Source organism: Pinus tabuliformis, chromosome 8 (genome assembly GCF_031772625.1).
Source record: "Pinus tabuliformis cultivar Carrire ecotype Pingquan chromosome 8, CPIR1, whole genome shotgun sequence".
Classification (NCBI taxonomy): domain Eukaryota; kingdom Viridiplantae; phylum Streptophyta; class Pinopsida; order Pinales; family Pinaceae; genus Pinus; species Pinus tabuliformis.
Genome location: NC_142294.1, coordinates 756498569 through 756518013, shown reverse-complemented (window position 1 = coordinate 756518013; position 19445 = coordinate 756498569). Strand labels below are relative to the sequence as shown.

The window sequence follows — 19445 nt, the reverse complement described above, 5'->3', positions numbered from 1 at the left end:
TCCTTTGGATGCATATGTGTGGACTTTCACATGTAACTTGATAAAGTTTGTGTAAGTGCATTAATGTGCATTGTGAACCTCATGTAGTGGATAAGAGCTTATGGATGAGTGGAATGAGGAGAGTGAAGTGGTGGATGTAAAATTTAAAATGAAATGGAGGAAAATTATGAGATTAGGTTATAATTGCAAATGTTTTTTAATGCCTGAGCTAAAGCTTCAAAGCTGACCTGCCATAGGATCTTATAGTGGTGTAGCGATCCTAGTTTGACATATAATTTACAACTATTAAGTTAGATTTATTTTTCTTTTGAAGATTGTTGTTGAAATAAAGATAATAGATCTTGTAGTGGTTTTGAATGTGTTCTCTTATTTTTGAATTTTCGACTCCTCTTATTTTTAACTAATATTTATTGGAGGGCTTGAGAGGAATCCTTTTGTAAGGTGGGGGGATTTAAAACTTATTTATAGAAATATGCTAGAACTTCATGGTTTGATATTTTATAGTTGTTGAAGTCTCATTTGACACTACAAACTTTCTCTAGTTTCTTTTTTTATTATCTAGGTCTAGGATGTTGGTTGTTCAAAAGTTGATAATGAGTAGTGAAGAATATGTAGTGTAGGTGTAAGAATGCGTGAACCTGTGTAAATATGTTATTCAACATCTCTTCCTTATGTGGTTTGAAATTTGTTATTGTAGATTGCTTGCCTTTGAATGTTATACTATGTTGAGTTGGCTTGAAAGCAACTTATATTTTCTTGTTGGAACAAGGATTGCCTCATATGAAGATGTTCTTTTATAGTTACCTTGGAATGGTGTAGAGAATTTTTTGTCTTAGAATAATGTGAATGTTCTTAGTACTGGTTGGATACATTAGCCTTCATGTAACATATTATGGAAATGTATGATTCATAAATTGAAATTTTCATTCTAGAAGTGAATGATGTATACTTGAAATGTTCTCATTAGCATATGCCAACTGATGTAGGCTATTGATTATTGATTATTGATTATTATATGATATTATGGTTGATGCAAATTAAATAGGAGGAATTTTTCTTTACATTATGGTAAACTTTATGTTGGGTTAAACTTGAGTTGATGAAAGATTCAAAGTTTTTAGGTGAATTTTGGTGGTTTAGGGTACATGGTTTTGGTAGCACATGGCATTAGAGCCTATGGGTCACATGTGATGAAACCTTTAAAAGGCTTGGGCATTTTCCACTATAATGTGTCAATGTTGAGCAAAAATCTCAATTGGTTAAGGTCGGGGTGTTGGCTAGCTTGGCTACATTTAAGTCAAGGAATTATTGCTTTTAAGCCATATGATAATAATATATTTATTGTTGGCTAGTTTCTCCCTAGTTTGGGTTTTCTAGGGTAAATAGTTTGGGTTTTCTAGGGTAAATAATGTGCGTCGTTACTATCTATGTAAATTTTTTCTTTTCTTATTCTCACATCAATTTAATTATTAATAAGTGGTATCAAATCCAAAAGAAGGGCCAAAAAGGTAAAGTTGCTACTTGGTGAAGAAGGAACTACAGTGTTTAGTCAATCAATGAAGGGGTTGAGAGCAATGCATTGATGACCTACCTAGAGAGACATGGGATTATTGGTTCAACAAGTAGATGCCGAGGCTAATACCAAAGCTAACATAGATTGAAACCATATCAGGGTGTTGATTGTGATGAAATGGCATGAGGAGAGCACCCAGTGTGAGAAAGTGTGTAGAAGCAAGAGAATGTGCAAAAGTGTGAGAAGTGTTAGAGAGCAATAACAATAATAATAATAATGATTACTTTGGAGATGAAATTTGTAAATTGCATGTATACACGCATACGACAGTAAGGCCTATATAGACATGCATACCTCTACCATTAAAGTCTTTGCATAGATGAAGGCGACAAGGGAGGAGAGCATGTAGTTTTACCCAATCAAGTTTGAAGGGAAAAATTTGGGTTAAACTTGACTTGGCGAAAGAGTCAAAGTTGTTAAGTCAATTATGGTGGTTTCATCACAAGGTTTTGGTAGCTCATGGCATTAGAGCCCATGGATTACATGTGATGAGGCCTTTAAAAATCTTGGGGATTCTCCACTATAATGTGTTAGAATTGAGCATAAGGCTCACTTAGTTGATGTTAGGGTGTTGGCTGGCTAAGCCAAGGAATGGTTGCTTTTAAGCCATAGGATAATAAAAGAACTATTGTTGGTTGGTTTTTCCCCTGATGGAGTTTTCTAGGGTAAATAAAGTGTGTTATTTCTATTTATGTAATTGTTTTTAATTATTTTCTTCTTGTGTCAATTTAATTATTAGCATTTTAGAGCTTGGATATATAAAAGACACAAGTCTAGAATAGCATTGGAGTGCAAGCTTTCCTAGTTTTTAATGTAGATAGAAATGTTTTGAGCTTGAATGCGTTTTTAATTTTTGAGTATCAGTGGAGATGATCATGACTTGTAAAAACTATTTCTAAAGGTCTACTTTATCCTTGTAGACTTTGAAATGTGACCCTCAAAACATCCTTGGAAAGAAGATGATTTGGATTCCTCATATAGTAGAATATATGCAATATTTTGAGTGGACTTAAATAGGAAGCTTGTAATCATCTAAGTTTTACCTTCCTTCAATATTTAAGACTTGATAATGTTTGTGAATAGAGTGTGTGTTTTTTTGAGCTCGATTTCCCTCTAATTGCATATGAACTTATATGTAGCAATTATTAACAATACTTTATGAACTTGTTTTTTCCCTTTTTTCTTCAAACAAAAGTGTCATTGCTAGAGTTAAATTATGCTCTACCTCAGGGTGTCCCAAGGGGTTTTCACCATAAGTGTATATTTGTATTGAAATCAAGATTCACGACAAATATCAATATATGTCCTATCATTCCTCATGAGAGGTTTTCATCATAGATGATTTCTTTTTCTTTTTCTTTTTTAAGCATATTTTCTTCTTCTTTTGGGTTTGTTCTTATTAGAGGTTAGGGTTGCCTTCGTTCACTTCAATTGTGGTATTTATCTTGATAATTTTCTTGGATCTATAAATTATGCTATGGAACCAATCATTGCACTTCCTAACCTTCTAGTGCATCACCTTTTTTCATCAAAATTCATGCAACTTGTGTTTGTAGTTTAGTTGACCTTATTGAGCCTTAGTGATCTGCAAAAGAGACTAGTAGTTTTCCTTCAATATACCATGAGATTATGGAAGAAGAGAGACGTGATGACTTTCTTCTAATAATAAACATCAAGTGATCACAAATGATACTTATGAAATAGATATTAATAAAATGAGTCATGAAATAGTTTTAATTTTAACATGTCGAGGATCGGTAGCTAGCTTAAACTACCCAATGTTTTTTTTATGATATCAAATTGGAGCTATCCAAAATCCATAGTGGATTTTTAGAGAAAATCTAGTATAGATAATTTTTTTGGCATGTGAAATCTTCTAAGAAACGACATGCATGTCAAAGTTGTTTATAATTTCCAACTTGGAGCAATTATTACATTTTTGGGCTACTTTTTAATTTGATGATTGATGTGATTCCAATGGGAGATGAAACCAAATTCATATAAATATATCCAATAGAAATTAGTTTCAAAGATACTTTAATTGATGTGTAAAATGTGGAAGGATAACAACTTATAAAATTGGAACAATGCATATTTTGGGACAAGCAAACATTATTTTGGGTAGAATTTATATACAATGTCAAAATGGAGTGACTCCAATTGGATTGGAAGCTATAATTGGAGGGATATGCTTCCATAAAAACAAAATTCAAAAAAATGTTTATTTTCTTCCTCAATACATGACTATCTGATTGTGTTTTTAGCAATTTTGGCCAAGTTTTTCACAAAAATCCAAGAATTTTAGAAGACACACCCAGAGGTGATTGATGTGGATATTTTGACTTTCCTTAGTTAATGATATTCACTTATTTCTCATTTGATTTTCCCTAGTATTGTTGGTGAGGTTGCTTCCTTTCTTCAATTATTTGTTACTCACCCTACACTAATTTTAAGAACATGTTTGCAAGATATATTTAAATTATTCATGCATGCATCTAAAATTTATCAAAAAAATGAAGTAGTAAAAACCTTACAAAGGAACATATGAAAGGTTGTATTTTAGGTTCAACCATGACTACTACTACAATATATAATCCTAATCTAAGAAAGTTCATTCCATTGTAGTTTCAACACATTCACAAGCAACGGTACCAAAAAGTGATGGGAAAAAGAATTACAATAATATTATTGAATTATGTGAGACAACTTTATATGTACACCGAGGGTTTTTGCAAATTTATAAGGTGTTATGCATTGTACGTGCAATCACAGGGTCTTAACTCACTTAGATGTATCCTATGAATGGTACGCCACTAACTATATATAATTGATACTAAGAAAGAAAATGTTGAACTTTAATAGTTCATCCCCTTGACTCCTAATCCCATTGATTTCATGATCTTCACTCTTAGTGCCTTTGACAATATGCAAGGATAGAGAGAGACCTCAAATCACCATACTTCAACAAATATTTTAAGTGAAGGGATTAAAGAAACTAGGATCCTAATGTTGCTACTAGACCACTCAATCCTTACAACCTTATCAATCATATTAGACTCCATTAAGCATACATCAAAATATTGAAAATCATAAAGTAAAAAGAAGTAAAGGAAATATGTGAAAGAAAAGAAATACTAGAACTAACCAAGCAAATGTTCAACATTAATATCACATTGCAATTTACTCACGTGCTCAAGTTCGTGACTTATACTCCTATCTCCTCAAATATGCATAGGTAGATGAAGACCTAGGACCACTTCCTGTTGGATGTTAAATTAATCAAATTATATGGTGTTTTTGAATTAATGATCCTTGTGCCATTGCTAGATTATCCAATCCTTCCAACACTTGTGCTGATGTACTATATTCATAGACCCACTTCAAAGTATTAAATATTGAAAACTAAAAGTAATGACAAGAATGAAAGTGTTGTTCAAATAAATACATGAAATGGAAATATTGTTGTAAATGAAAGTATGTAGCTAAAGAAAATAAATATCAAGTAAAGGAATGGAAATGTAGAAAGAAAACACAACAATAGCCATCTAATCTAGATGTAAAGGGGATTAAACCTCCATTGTAGCTTCAAAGCGAGCCCAATTCCCATAGGAAATATTGGGGTGAATCCCTCAAGACAAAAACAATATTTAGTGCAAAAACTTGAACCAAAAATCTTTACTTCGAACTAGCCATCCCCCTCGTGAGGAACTAGCCATGGGCAATGCTTGTAATTGTATTAATAAAACCAAAATTACACTGTAACATATTGAATTGAATCAAATTTTATTTTATTTTTCGCATCGAGAGAAACTCTCTAGTCGAACATGGTAGAGATGTTGTAATGTCTTGTTTAACATTTTCACTTAGTCAAAATCAAATAAACTTAACATATAAATATAAATTAAATTAAATTAAAAACATAAAATTAATAATAATATTTATAATTATAATTATTAATTAAACCAACCTAGATCCATCTTAACTTCGGATCTACCAAGTGTGGAGAGGGATCAAACCTCTTTAAGATGCAAAACCTCTTTTAGAGTGAAAATATATTTGATCCCTCTAGGTCCGTGGTAGATCCGGAGTTAAGATAGATCTATGTTAATTTAATTGAGTCTACATCATCATCATTATTATTATTTAATCTGATGCATGAGAAGCTATAACATCTCCCCCATGTTAAACATAAAAGGCCTCTCAACACAATTACAAATAAGAATTAAGATTAAAAACCAATATAAATAAATAACTAAACAACCAATATAAATAACTAAACATCCAACTTATGATTAAAATAATAACAACAAATATATTGTTATTAACTTTTTAATTCTCGTAAAAATCATTTCCAACAATTTTATTTTTAAAACTACATGTTACTTGACTCATTATATCTATAGAATTATTTTTTCAAAAATAATTATTTCCCATCATGTTAAGTTATGTTTTTGTTAAATAAGCCTCAAAAATTAATACCATTTGTAGAGTCCTTATCATTAAAGCTAGTTTACTACTAAAAACAAAAAAATTCAATTTTCTCGACATTCTCGGAAAATCTCTAAACTGTGTAAACCACTTATATATAATAAAAAAAAATATTAAAATGCCCATAATTTTGTTTGGCCCCACATCGTGGAACTTTTAAACCTCATTATCATAATTGGCATTACGTGTGTCTTGTGGACCGACCTGTCAGCGTCAAGTTGAGCACACCCACCTATTTTGAACGATATTTAGTGTATCTATTAAAATACGCTTTAGTAGCGTTGGATGCACATTTGTTCCATTGTTATTATTATTTATATTGTTTACCTACTTACTCAGTGCATGCTTCTAACTTTTATTTTATTTTCCATTATTTTCGGAGAATGTAGGGTCACCTCACTAAATGGATTGAATGAATGGATTTTATTAAAAAAAATGGATTATTAAAATTTAATAATAATAAAGATGACATAGTTAGTATTTGTTACATTAATTAAATTAAAAATAAAATAAATAAATTATTTTTTAAATTTTTGATGTTCAATCATATTAACGGGTTGAAATGTGTTGGCAAAATTTTCTTCTATATGATTTCTATGGGAAAATTTATTTTTAATGTAATAAAATATTGTATGGTTGAATATCATTTAGAAAAATTAGGAAATATAATTAATTAATATTGTTTATATCAACCTAGATGTACTTTAATATACATGTTTATTATAAGAGCCATAGGCATGGTATTAGGCATTCAATTTTGGATTGTGTATTAGTTTGTCTTTGACCAAAATTTTTTGTCACTTATTCATAGTTTAATATTGAGAATTCAATTTTCATTATTTATTATTACAATTTTTATTTTTATTTTGTAAAGTGATTGGTTGATGTCTTATTATGGGTTGTTTAGTACTTCCATTTCTATTAGTCACTGATTTTTTGTTTTTAGTTTTAGTTTTATTATTTTTTTTCTATTATTTCCATTATCATAAAGTATATTTTTTGTCCATATTTTCAATTTAAAATGACTTACATATTTTAATATATATATATATATTACTAAAAATAAAATACATAAATATATATATATATATATATAAACATATATATAAGTGTATATATGTTAATATAAACAATATTAGTTATTTATATTTCTTAATTTTTGGTGATGTCATTCAACAATATGGTATTTTATTAGTTGTTTTATTTTTGTGATGAAATATGTCTTTATTATTTTTTAGTTTAATTAAACTATATTGAAGCTAAGTTGCAGGTAATAGCTATCATGTAGCCCTTGTTTTATATATATATATATATATATATATATATATATATATATATATATATCTATGTGTATGTATTAAAATATATTTTTAATATAATAATAAGTCACCTCGAGAAAAAACTATAAGTTATGAAAATGGGAATAATAGAAAAAATAAAATAAAAATAAAAGTAAGAAAGTTAAATAAAAATGAAATAAAACTTAAAACGAAAAATTAGTAACTAATAGAAATTGAAGTTACTAAACAACCTATAATAAGACCTCAACCAATCACCTTACAAATAAATAAATTTAAATAATAATAAAAAATAAAAAAAATGAATTTCCAATGTTAAACTATGAATAAGCGGTAGAAATTTTTGGTCAAAGGCAAACTAATATGCAGTTAAAGACATGATCTGAAAATGGGGCTCTTAGGCTTCTTGTCTAGCTTACAAGAACCTCTCCCACTTCCAAAGCTTGAATTTTCCTAAGTCTTTTACGATTAACCAATGTGGAATTAAGAAATGCTTGAACGTATACATAAATGCATATAGCAATGAATAATGCAGCAAATAAGCAAACACATAAGACAACAATGTAATATGGAGTTCACCCTGATATCTTGGGCTACGTCTCCTTGAGCTCTAATCAACTCGATTAGGTTCTTTGGGATTATGGCTGAATTCTTTTACAAGTCCGCGACTCAACTCCATATGATTTACAAATGAACCAATGGGCTCAGAATACCATCTTACCCCTGGCTGTCCTTTAGCTGCAAACAGATCTAAGCTTCTCTGGACTAATTCTTTCTGTCAGTGCTTGAGCTCCTTTGAGTTTCTGGCTTCTCTGACTCTCTTAGAATTATTTACTGTCTCTAGACTCCTCCTTCTGTCTTCAACTCAAACAATACTAGCAACAGCTCGATCATTTGGTCTCTTTGTTGTTTGATACTTCACCGAAGTATTTATGCGTTGCCTCCAACCTTTGGTGGCTTCGCTCTATCAAGCGCTCTGGCACACCGAGCTTCCCAATGGGTTCCTCAGCGCTCCAACTCTGCTCACACATTCACTTCATGCTGTGGACTGCCCTCTTGGCAAATTCTCAGCATCCAAGCCCCTCTGCGCTTCTGGAGCTTCCTCTGCCTCCACATTGCCTGCTTATACCTCTTAATCGTGCTCTCAGACTCAGCCAACCCCTGCTTCTGTCATGGAACAACTTTTTAAGCCCATCAGCGCTTGTCTGTTCGTTTCAGCTCTCGGGCTCTCTGGCTCTCGGTCCCTGTCCCTTCACCTTCCTTCTGGAGCGTTAACAATCATTGATAACATCCCAAGGTATGGTGGCCATTTGTTTTGCATGGAAGGGCAATCAGCGCTTTAAATTCTTTTGAAACAGTCGTTCTTTGTTTACACAGAGAACATTGTGAAAACATGGGAAATCCGCATAAAACCCAATATATCGGCCTTCAAACATTCATATTACCACTTTATAGCGCCATCGGGTCCACCTGGGGATCGCCATCGCATATCGCAATTGGCCTGCTCCTTTGTATTTCGCAATACAATAAAACATGCATAAATACATATAAAACTGCCTTTCGACGGATTTGAAAACATATAAAATCTGGCTTATCGCCCCATCGAGTACCGTTGATCGCATGTCGCAATGTATATTGGCCCTGGCATTGGGGGTTCATAGATCGGCGATATCAGCGTATCGTTATCAACCCCTTTGCATCGGTGTTATCGCTGATCACATATCGGCGCAGAGCTACGCTCGAGGGTGTTCCCTTATGACACATGCCGATCCAATACATATGCGGATGCGATATTGCATTGAACCATGTTGCAATCGGACCATTGGGTCCGCGACATGCATCATAGTCGGGGGTTTTGGGGTGATGGCCTATAACCGAACCCGCCGATTACGTTGTCGCCGATATATATATATGTGTGTGTGTGTGTGTGTGTGTGTGTGTGTGTCGATATATATAAAGCTTTCCCACTCTGATAGTGTATTCCACTATACCTATGTTTTTTACCACTGATAGTGTTGAATGCATATATGTATGGGTCTTTTGACCCCTGATAATGTTAAACGCATCCTTTTCTCCTTTGATTGCTCCTGATAGTGTTAATATGGGTTTATGCCGCCGATAGTGTACATGACCCATATATATATATATATATATATATATATATATATATATATGCCTCCAATAGGCTTGATTTCATAGTTTTATTTATGTTTTTGGATCCCATTATTAGTGGATTTTGCTCTTTTTACAAGGGATATAAGCAGCTTCATTTTATAATAACTTCTGCATCCTAAATTGCAGTGGATTCAAAATGAGACGATCTCTGCAATGGGGCTAGTTCCAGGGACTTCCTTGGACTTTCATTTTTCCTCAGTGAGGAATACTTAGACTTAGTAGTCTATCCAAAATCCATTTTGGATCAAGACAAAACTGAATGCTTAATAACATGTCTACGACAAGTATAATAGTTTAATTAAGATATGTTTTACAATTTAATATAAGGGAGATGTGGCTATGTAAAGTTAAATATTACTTTGTTTGAAGTTTGCCATTTCATAAATTAGATGAAGTATTACAAAAGAGAGTGCTTTGTGTTATTGGCTCGCCTGATGGGAAACCAACCCAGTAGCATAGATTTATAGTCTTAAGGTTACAGAGGCCCTGCTTAACCATATTATCAGACAAAAATAAGACATTGCCAAAATACACATACAGTGTCAAGAGGCGATAAACATAGATGTCTTGGTTTATACAACCAAACAAACTAAAACAAAGAGAATCAATAGATCAAAACGGCAAAAGAAATTTTCGTTGAACAACAATTAACTGAGAGAGTCACCACCTTGTGGCCTAGTGGGACATGTTCATTCTTTGAATTACCCTCGATTGGTTGTAAGTCTTTTGGAACCAGGAAACCAGAATCCTAATCCGCAGTATGAGCGTTGAAACTACAAAGTCGTAAGCCACGAACATTTGAGCCACAAACTTTGGAGCCATGAATACTCAGGTCGCGAACTCTAGAGCCACAAACACTCAGACCACAAACTCTAGAGCCATGAACATTCAGGTCACAAACCTTGAGATGCTTGCCCAAGCCTAATGGTGTGCATTATTTGAAGGAACAAAATTGCGAGGACCAAGGCATGCTTACAATTAGAATTTCCATCGTTCCCCGGTTGGATTTTGCCATCGAGAGGTAATGAAATGCAACTATGACTTTGACTGATAGAATTAAACCAAATTTAGTGATTAGAGCTAAGGAATTCTATGAAATGCAAGAAGGTAGATAATTCTCAGAGAAAAGTGAACCATCAAGGTGAGCCTAGCAGACCAACTTGAACCATAAAGCAACTAGGAGAACACTGAAGGACGATGAGGATAAAATGAAAGATAAATTGACACAAAAATTCATCACCTCTAGGAGAACTAGTAAGCACCAAGAGACAAATCGACCGAGGAGTGCATGGAAACTATAAGAATGATTGGCATGGTAGCTAAAGGGAAGTATATCTAACGAATCAGAGAGATAAACTATACTGCTTAACCAGAACAGAGACATACCTAAAAATGAGTGCCACGACTCTATAACATTGCCCTATGTCATCGTCACAATGAGCCCTTCCAGATAATAATTGTTTGTTACAATTAACCTGCAAGCCAAGATCAAGAGAGCATACCACCACACGGGGCCTGTAAATGCCTCTGCGTGAGAATTTAACTAAATGTACCAGCACTCTAGAGAAAGCACTTGAAAGGCGAGGTGGTCATTGTGATTTGTCCATATTTTCAATTTAAAATGACTTACATATTTTAATATATATAATAATAATAATAATAATACATAAATATATCTAAAAAAATAAACATATATATGTTAATATAAACAATATTAGTTATTTATATTTCTTGATTTTTAGTGATGCCATTCAACAATATAGTATTTTATTAGTTGTTTTATTTTTGTGATGAAATCTTTGTCTTCATTCTTTTTTAGTTTAATTAAATTAGATTTAAGCTAAGTTGCAGTACTAGCTACTATGTAGCACTTGTTATATATGTGTTATATATATATATAGATATATATATATATATATATATATATATATATAGATATAGCCCTTGTTATATATATATATATATAGTTTTTTATAATTAAATGTATTAAAATATGTTTTAAATATAATAATAAGCCACCCGGAGAAAAAACAATAAGTTATGAAAATGGAAATAATAGAAAAAATAAAATAAAGAAGATGTGCATAGGTTTTAGACGTTGAACTCTCTAATGAAATGCTGGAGGGAGGAGTGGGAATGAGGGCGAGGGTGCGCGCTGCTAGGGTTTGCAGACGGCGCAGCAGACGGGGTTGACAGGCGAATAACGCGGGAGAGAGGACGAAGAAAGCCGAAGAGGACAGATCCGGAAAAAGAATTTCGCAATACCCGCAGCTCAGGCAACCAGTCTTCAACAGCGAAGTAAGGGTAAATAATTAGAGTCAAGAGCTGAGGGGTAAATGGAAAACCCAAAGGGGAGGGGAGAGATCCCCTCCTTCAAAAATGTGGTAGCAGGGGAGACCAGTGCAAGCGGAATGCAGCATAACCAGAAGGAAAGCTATGCCCCAGTGATGGGTAACCTATGGCAGAAAAGGATGGGAGGAAAATGCCTACCTAGGGCACAAAAACAACCAAGATATGTCATTCCCTGCAACAAACTTGAGGAATACAACTGTTACATGAAGGACCATGCCCTGATATGCAAATTCATAGGCTACTGGCCATCTGAGAAGGAGTTATACAGATGGATTGATCAAAGGTGGAGACCAAAAGGCCATATAGATCTGAAATTGGGAGCAAAAGGGTTTTTCACAGCTATCTTCACGAATCTGGAGGACAAAGATAGGGTTTTCGAAGAAGGACCGTACTTCATGAACAATGCAGGCCTGTTCATGAAATACTGGGAAGAAAGATACAACCCAGAAAAGGAAAAAATGTTGGACGCCCCAATCTGGGTTAGACTGTTCGGGCTCCCAGACGAATTCTGGGACCCTGAAATTTTAGAAGGAATCGGGAACTCAATCGGGGGTTTTGTTAAAATTGCAGAAGCTACAAAACGAGGCAAATATACTTCATATGCAAGGATCTGTGTCTACATGAATTTAGCAGAACCCCTCCCAGAAAGTATCGAGCTGGAATATCATGATGAAATCTGGCAACAGCCAATAGACTATGAACATATCCCGTTTAGGTGCCGCAAATGCCATGAATATGGCCATCTATATCGGCAATGCCCGCTGAATAAGGAGGAGGAGTCAAAGAGAAGTCAAGAGGAATATCAGAAAAATTCAGAGAAAGTGGAGGAGGCAGACAGGGGTTTTCAACAGGTCACAAGGAGAAAGAAACAGAGCAAGGAGGGACCAAAATCCCAGTCACAAGAAAAACCCAGCCACACAACAAGTCAAAACAAGTTTCAAGTGCTTCAGAGCGAGAACGAGGACTATGAAGTAAATCTGGAGGACGACGAAGACCCTGGAAACACACCAATGGAAATTGTAAGTGAAAACAAAGGAAAAGATGCAAATTTAAGGAAAACTATTGAGGAACGGACGGAAGGAAAGGCAGAAAATGCAGCAATGCAATCCCAGATGGAAGTGGAAAACCAAGTAGAAAGTGAGGTGGAGGAGGAGAGAATCATGAAACAGCTAATTCAGGAATGGAAATATCTAGATAGTAGATTCATACCTGAGAAGCAGAAACAATTGTATAAGGAAGCATTTCAGAAGTACAAGGAAAAAAAAGGGGAGAACATGGACAAGCAGATAATTATAGGAAATGAGCAGGGGAATGGACAGGTGGGAATGGACGGCTCTGGCAAAAATAGTAGGAAAAGAGGTCGGAAAATGATGAGTGAAACTATCCAGACTGTGGGAGAAACGTTGATAAACTCAGGTAAAGTGATACCTCTGTCAGAGGTATTCTTCCCCTCCTCCCAAAAGTTTTAAATGATTGTTATCAGTTGGAATATTAGGGGTTTGAACAGTAAGGGTAAACAGAGATATATGAAAGAGAAATTGAAAAAAGAGAAGCCTAGTATTATGATTTTACAGGAGACAAAAATTACAGTTCAACAGCTTGAAGGAATAATTGACAAAAATAAATTGCAATACGAAGTTATGGGGCAAGATGCTATTGGCTCTGCGGGAGGTATTGCAATTTTGTGGAATCCAAATGATATCATTCTAGAAAGCTGGACCAGCATGAATAGAGTCCTTACTGGCTTGGGTAGGATAGTAGGAACAAAGGAAAAGGTTGTTATCTCAGGGGTTTATGGCCCCCCTTCCCCAGGGGAAAAAGAAAATTTTATAAATAGTATGAAAATCATCCGCAGAATATATCCAGAAGCTGCTTGGATCATAGGAGGCGATTTTAATTTAATCAGATCCTTAGAAGAAAAAAAAGGAGGGATAAGGAAGTTGGACCACTTCATGGATATGTTCAATGAAATGATAGAGGATTTAAGATTAGTAGACATCCAGACTATTAATGGGATATGCACCTGGAACAACAGGAGGGGGGGCAAGAACCAAATTGCATCAAGACTTGATCGCTTCCTAGTATCAGAAGCTATTATGAATAAGGATGTTTTCGTCGAAGCAAAGATCATACCATCCCTTGGTTCTGATCATTGGCCGATTAGACTAGAGGTGGATATTAAAAGGAATCGTGGAAAAAGACCTTTCCGATTTGAAGCCTTCTGGTTAAGGGACCCAGGATTCATAAAGAAAGTTGAAGAATGGTGGATGCAGAGTACAGTGCAGGGCAAAGGAAAAATGCATACGTTCCAGTTGAAACTGAAAGAGCTGAAAGGGAGAATTAAGAAATGGAACAAGGAAGAATTTGGCAACATTATGGAAGACAAACAAAAACTAGAGGGGGAAATGGAATCACTTCAACAAAAGATGATAATGGAAGGCAGAACAGAGGAAAGCATTAGAGAAGAAGGGGTAATACTTGGAAAACTAGAAGAAAGACGAAAGCAGGAAGAAGTTCTCTGGCGGCAAAAATCAAGAATAAAGTGGTTAAGGGAGGGGGAAAGGAACACTAAATTCTTTCATCAGGCTATGATCAAACATAGACAGAGAAACAGGATTCTATCCATCAAAGATAAGAATGGGGATAGAGTGGTCGAGCAAGCTGAGATTGAACAAGTCCTGATAGATCATCATAAAGGAATCCTAACAGAACCTCAAGTTGATCGAACGAGAGCAATTCAGGAAATATGCTCGGCCATTCCTCGTTTAGTCACAGAAGACCAAAATAAGGCGTTGATGAGAGCTGTTACCTTAGAAGAGATAGAGGAAACTGTAAAAGCAATGAAGAAAGGTACTGCTCCAGGCCCGGATGGCTTCACAGTTGATTTCTACCAGGCGGGATGGCACTTTCTGGGAAAAGAGATCCTTGATCTGATAGAAGAATCTAGGATGAACCAAAAGGTATGGCCTGCCATTAACTCTACTTTCTATGCTTTGATTCCTAAGGGTGATAATTTAGAAGATGCCAATGGTTTTAGACCCATAGCTCTGTGTAATGTTATTTACAAGATTATAACATCCCTGATCGCCAAGAGATTAAAACCCCTTCTGGACAAGTTAATATCTGCTGAACAAACAGGTTTTGTTGAAGGTAGACAGATCCTAGATGGCCTGGTAGTAACTCAAGAAGTTATTCACTCTCTAAAAATAAAAAAGCAAAAGGGTATGATGATCAAATTAGACTTGTCGAAGGCTTATGATCGACTTAACTGGAACTATTTGGAAGAAGTCCTGGAAAGTTTTGGTTTTAACAGGAGGTGGATTAAGTGGATTCATAGCTTGATTTCTTCACCAAATTTTTCCATTCTTGTTAATGGAACTCCCTCGAAAACATTTAATGCATCTAGAGGAATTAGACAGGGAGATCCATTATCTCTGTTTCTTTTCATTCTAGCAGCCGAAGGTCTGGGTCGATTTATTAAAAAAGAACGAGCAGCGAACAGAATCAAAGGTCTTCAGCTCTGGGGAAATAATTTGCCCTTAACTCATCAGCAATTCGTTGATGATATCATGTTATTCGGGGAACCAACTGTCAAAGAAGTAAGACATCTTAAAAGAATTTTGGATTTATTTGCTGAGGCTTCTGGTCTGGAAATTAATAGAGATAAATCCTGTATATTCATATTTAATACAGTGGATCAGGTCAAAACCCACCTTATAAGATTATTGGGCTTTAAGAGAGGAGAACTGCCTACGAAATACTTGGGAAATATATTGGACTTTACTTCCAAAAAGATGAAAAATTGGCAAGGAGTCCTGGATAAGCTGAGAAACAAAGTAGCAAACTGGGCCTTTAGAGTTCTAAACATAGCAGGAAGGGTGGTTCTGGCAAAATCAGTCCTTCAAGCTATCCCCATTTACCCCTTGTCGATAATGGCAGCCCCTATAGGAGTATGTGCAAAGATTAGAGAGATCATTAGAAATTTTATTTGGGGAGGGACTAACCAGAAGAAAAAATGGGCCTTAGTTTCTTGGAATCATTTAACAGAGAGAAAAGAAAAAGGAGGTTTGGGGCTGAGGGACCCTGAAATTCTCAACAAAGTGTTGGGAGCAAAGCTCTGGTGGCGCTGGCTAAGGGAGGGCAATGATCTTTGGAAAACCATATGGAAAACAAAATACAATATGCCTGACTCCACAGTTGAGATCTTAAGACAGAGAGAAACCCCCAAAGGGTCAACAATTTGGGACCTAGCTCGTCAAAACAGGGATTTGGTTGAAAAGCATACTTTCTGGGAGATTCGAGGTGGAGAAGAAGCCAATTTCTGGGATGATAAGTGGCAGCAGAAAGAAAGAATGAGCAGAATTCAGAGGCTTCAACAGATTCAGGAAAGAATAGAAGGAGATCGAAAATGTGTCAGAGACTATTGGAAAGCTAATGATCCGGAAGGAAGCTGGAGAATATGGACTGATCCGACTGAGTGGGACAGGGAGCTCAGCCAAGACCAACAAGAAGCCTACAGGAAAGAGGTAGAGTCCAGGAAAATTAGAGCTCGCACTGGAAAGGATATCCTCAGGTGGGGGAATTCCATGAAAGGTTCTTTCACCACCAAAGAGGCTTACTACTTAACTGATACCCAAACCAGAGGTGAGGAGAATTTAGACTGGAAAATTATATGGGAAAGTAACTGGTGGCCGAAAGTCTCCATATTCATATGGCTTGCAACTAAGAATAAGATTTTAACCTGGGACCGAATTCAAAAAAAAGGCTTCAGTGGCCCATCGAGGTGCTGTCTATGTAACACTGAAGTGGAGACCAGAAATCACCTACTGATTAACTGCCCGTTCGCAAAGAATCTATGGATGAACACTAAACGAATATTTGGCAAATCCGAGATAGCCCCCAGTGAATTCAATGAAATGGTTTTTCAATGGAATAAAGAAGTTTTTCAATGTAAAGTGGTCAGAAGAGCGTGGAATCTCATCTCAGGGTTCGTGCTTTGGATGATATGGAAGGAGAGGAATCGCAGAGTATTCCAGAATAAATCAAAGGATCCGGAAATAATCTGGGGACGAGCAGTCAAGTTAATGAGGGAAACAATCCTGGTTGAAAAGTGGGATGGGGAGGATTGGAAGGCCAACCAGGTTGAGGAGGGAATCCTGAACAATTTAAATCTAAAGTTTGAGATGGTCCATCATAAGCAGAACTCCCGACATGATATGCGGACCCAAAGCCCCGATAAATTTAGCTATCCCAGAGAAAACTTCATCAAATTAAACTTCGACGGGGCCTGGAAGGGGAACCCGGGCGAAGCTGGTTTTGGGGGCATTTTCTGGGATAGTAACAAGCAGGTAAGCTGGATTTACGCAGATTGGGATGGAGAAATGACGAACAACGAGGCTGAGTTTTGGGCTCTTCACCAGGGATTGCGAATTGCTGTAAGAAATGGTTACACCAATTTAGAAATCGCTGGAGACTCCCAGATTGCGGTTGAAATGCTGAAGAAGCTCAGTAATGGACGAGACTGGGAGAAGGTCACAAGCAGCTGGCGTACGGCTGGAATTGTCCAGGAAATCGCAGATCTATTGAAAAGAATAGAATACAAAATAATAAATCACGTCAGAAGGAAGGGGAATCGGGCAGCCGATTTCATGGCGAACTGGGGATGTAGAGGTCGTGGCAGCACGGTGGACAATCAATGGAGAGCGGTGTGCGGGAGCAGGGAGTGGAAGGACCTGGCAGAAATCATTAATGAAGACCATGATCAAGCTGCAAGCGAAAATACGAGGATCAATGAGCTGGAGCAATGAGAGGACGTGGAGGTCCCGTGTAATGAACCTAGATCAGTCTGGGCAGAGAAGAGATATGATCATAGGATACAGGGCAGTACAGTGGCGGCGTGCGTGGAGAACGGCACAGGAGCACATCCAAGGTGAAGCAATAAATGATCGCGATCGTAGAGGAGGGTGGAGCGGTCTGTCAGATCTCTTGACAGCGGATATTAATCAAGGAATGATGGCCAAAGGAAACGTCATCCCGGAAAGCAACCGGCGGCAAACGAATTTTGATCCAAAGGTGTACGATGAGGACAGAAATCTGATATATACCCAAACGGGGAAGGAAGAACAGTCATTTAGCTGTTTCCTAATTTGGAGAGGTGTGGACATTACTGCTGAGAGACAGCATTATAAGATAAAGTTTTCCTGGCACCAGAGATTTCTCTGCGACAGATCCGTTGGTAACATGGAAACACGGCGGAGAACCAGGGAGGCAGAGGAGCAGCATAATTCAACTGTTAAGAATAAGAGCCGGAAAGGCAAGGAAATTATGAACGAAGATCAACCAACTGAGATCTGGGAGATTGAGGACGAGTCGGAGGAGGAGATGCCCCGAGGCAAGGGGAACGAGTGGGCCTTTTCTCAGGACGGACTAGCAGGCGAGGAGTATCATCAGATGGAAGATGACCACCCTACTTCGCAGGAGGTGAAGGTTCGTCGTTATGGCATGAGAAGACGAGAGAGGGGCCCCGGCAGCGGTGCGGACTCGAGCAGGAAAAGGGGTCGGGGACAGAGTAGGAGGATGCATGAGGAAGGAGAGAATTCCAGGCAGGACACGAAACCTGTTAAAAAGACAAGAAGGACGGTGAATCACAGAGTCCGGCGGGCAGAAAGGGCCTATCAGAGAAACACCAACCCAGCAGTTAGAAGAATCATGCAATACCTGGAGGAGGAGTCTCTCCAGGACCAATCTGAAGATGAAATGGAGGATTGGGAGTTCCTGCTTCATGATCCAGGACATACCAGGGGAAGAATGTCATTGTTTAAACAATCTCTGCACATATACTGGGTTATGAAGAGGCTGCTGGCAAAGGCTCTAGAGCAGGTTGCTAAGGAGATGGTCGAGATTGCCCAGGGAGGCCCTGATATGCGCAGAGAATTGAGTTTCATCCGCATTGCCATGGAGAGGCAAGAGGAGAAATTGGACGAAATTCATCAGCTGCTGAAGGGAGACCACCAAGATGCAGAGAGAGGAGCAAGTCAGCAACCAGCAATGGACAATGTTTGACATGAGATATGTTCAGGAAAACTCATAGTCTTACTAGTTACAGTTTTTTGCATGTTTTAGATAGAGATATATATTTCTTGCAGACTAGTAGTATTAGTAGATCTCAAGACTGCCTTGTTTATTTGGCTAGAATTATCAGACTTTGGGCCTTTTACTTTTGGGCGGCCATCAAAAACTATAGATGGTTTAATCACCTGGTTTCCCCATGTGGGCGGGTTTACAATGTTTTTGATACTATGTAATGTTTTATTTTCTATCCAGTAATAGAAAGAGTACCACCTCAGCTTACACAAAAAAAAAATAGAAAAAATAAAATAAAAATAAAAATAAGAAAGTTATATAAAAATGAAATAAAACTAAAAACGAAAAATTAGTAACTAATAGAAATGGAAGTTACTAAACAACCCATAATAAGACCTCAACTAATCACCTTACAAATAAATAAATTTGAATAATAATAAAAAATAGCAAAAAATGAATTCCCAATGTTAAACTAT

The 19445-nt window shown here is 36.4% G+C and overlaps 1 protein-coding gene across 1 annotated transcript; it reads left to right on the top strand.

Moving 5' to 3' along the window:
* Positions 1–12089: 12089 nt before the first annotated feature.
* On the top strand, positions 12090–17693 carry LOC149237799 (uncharacterized). Its single transcript, XM_089369394.1, has 4 exons — positions 12090–12500; positions 12657–13302; positions 13477–14357; positions 14493–17693. Exons 1-4 carry the CDS (start codon positions 12090–12092, stop codon positions 17691–17693), a joined length of 5139 nt encoding a protein of 1712 aa, XP_089225520.1.
* The last annotated feature ends 1752 nt before the right edge of the window (positions 17694–19445 follow it).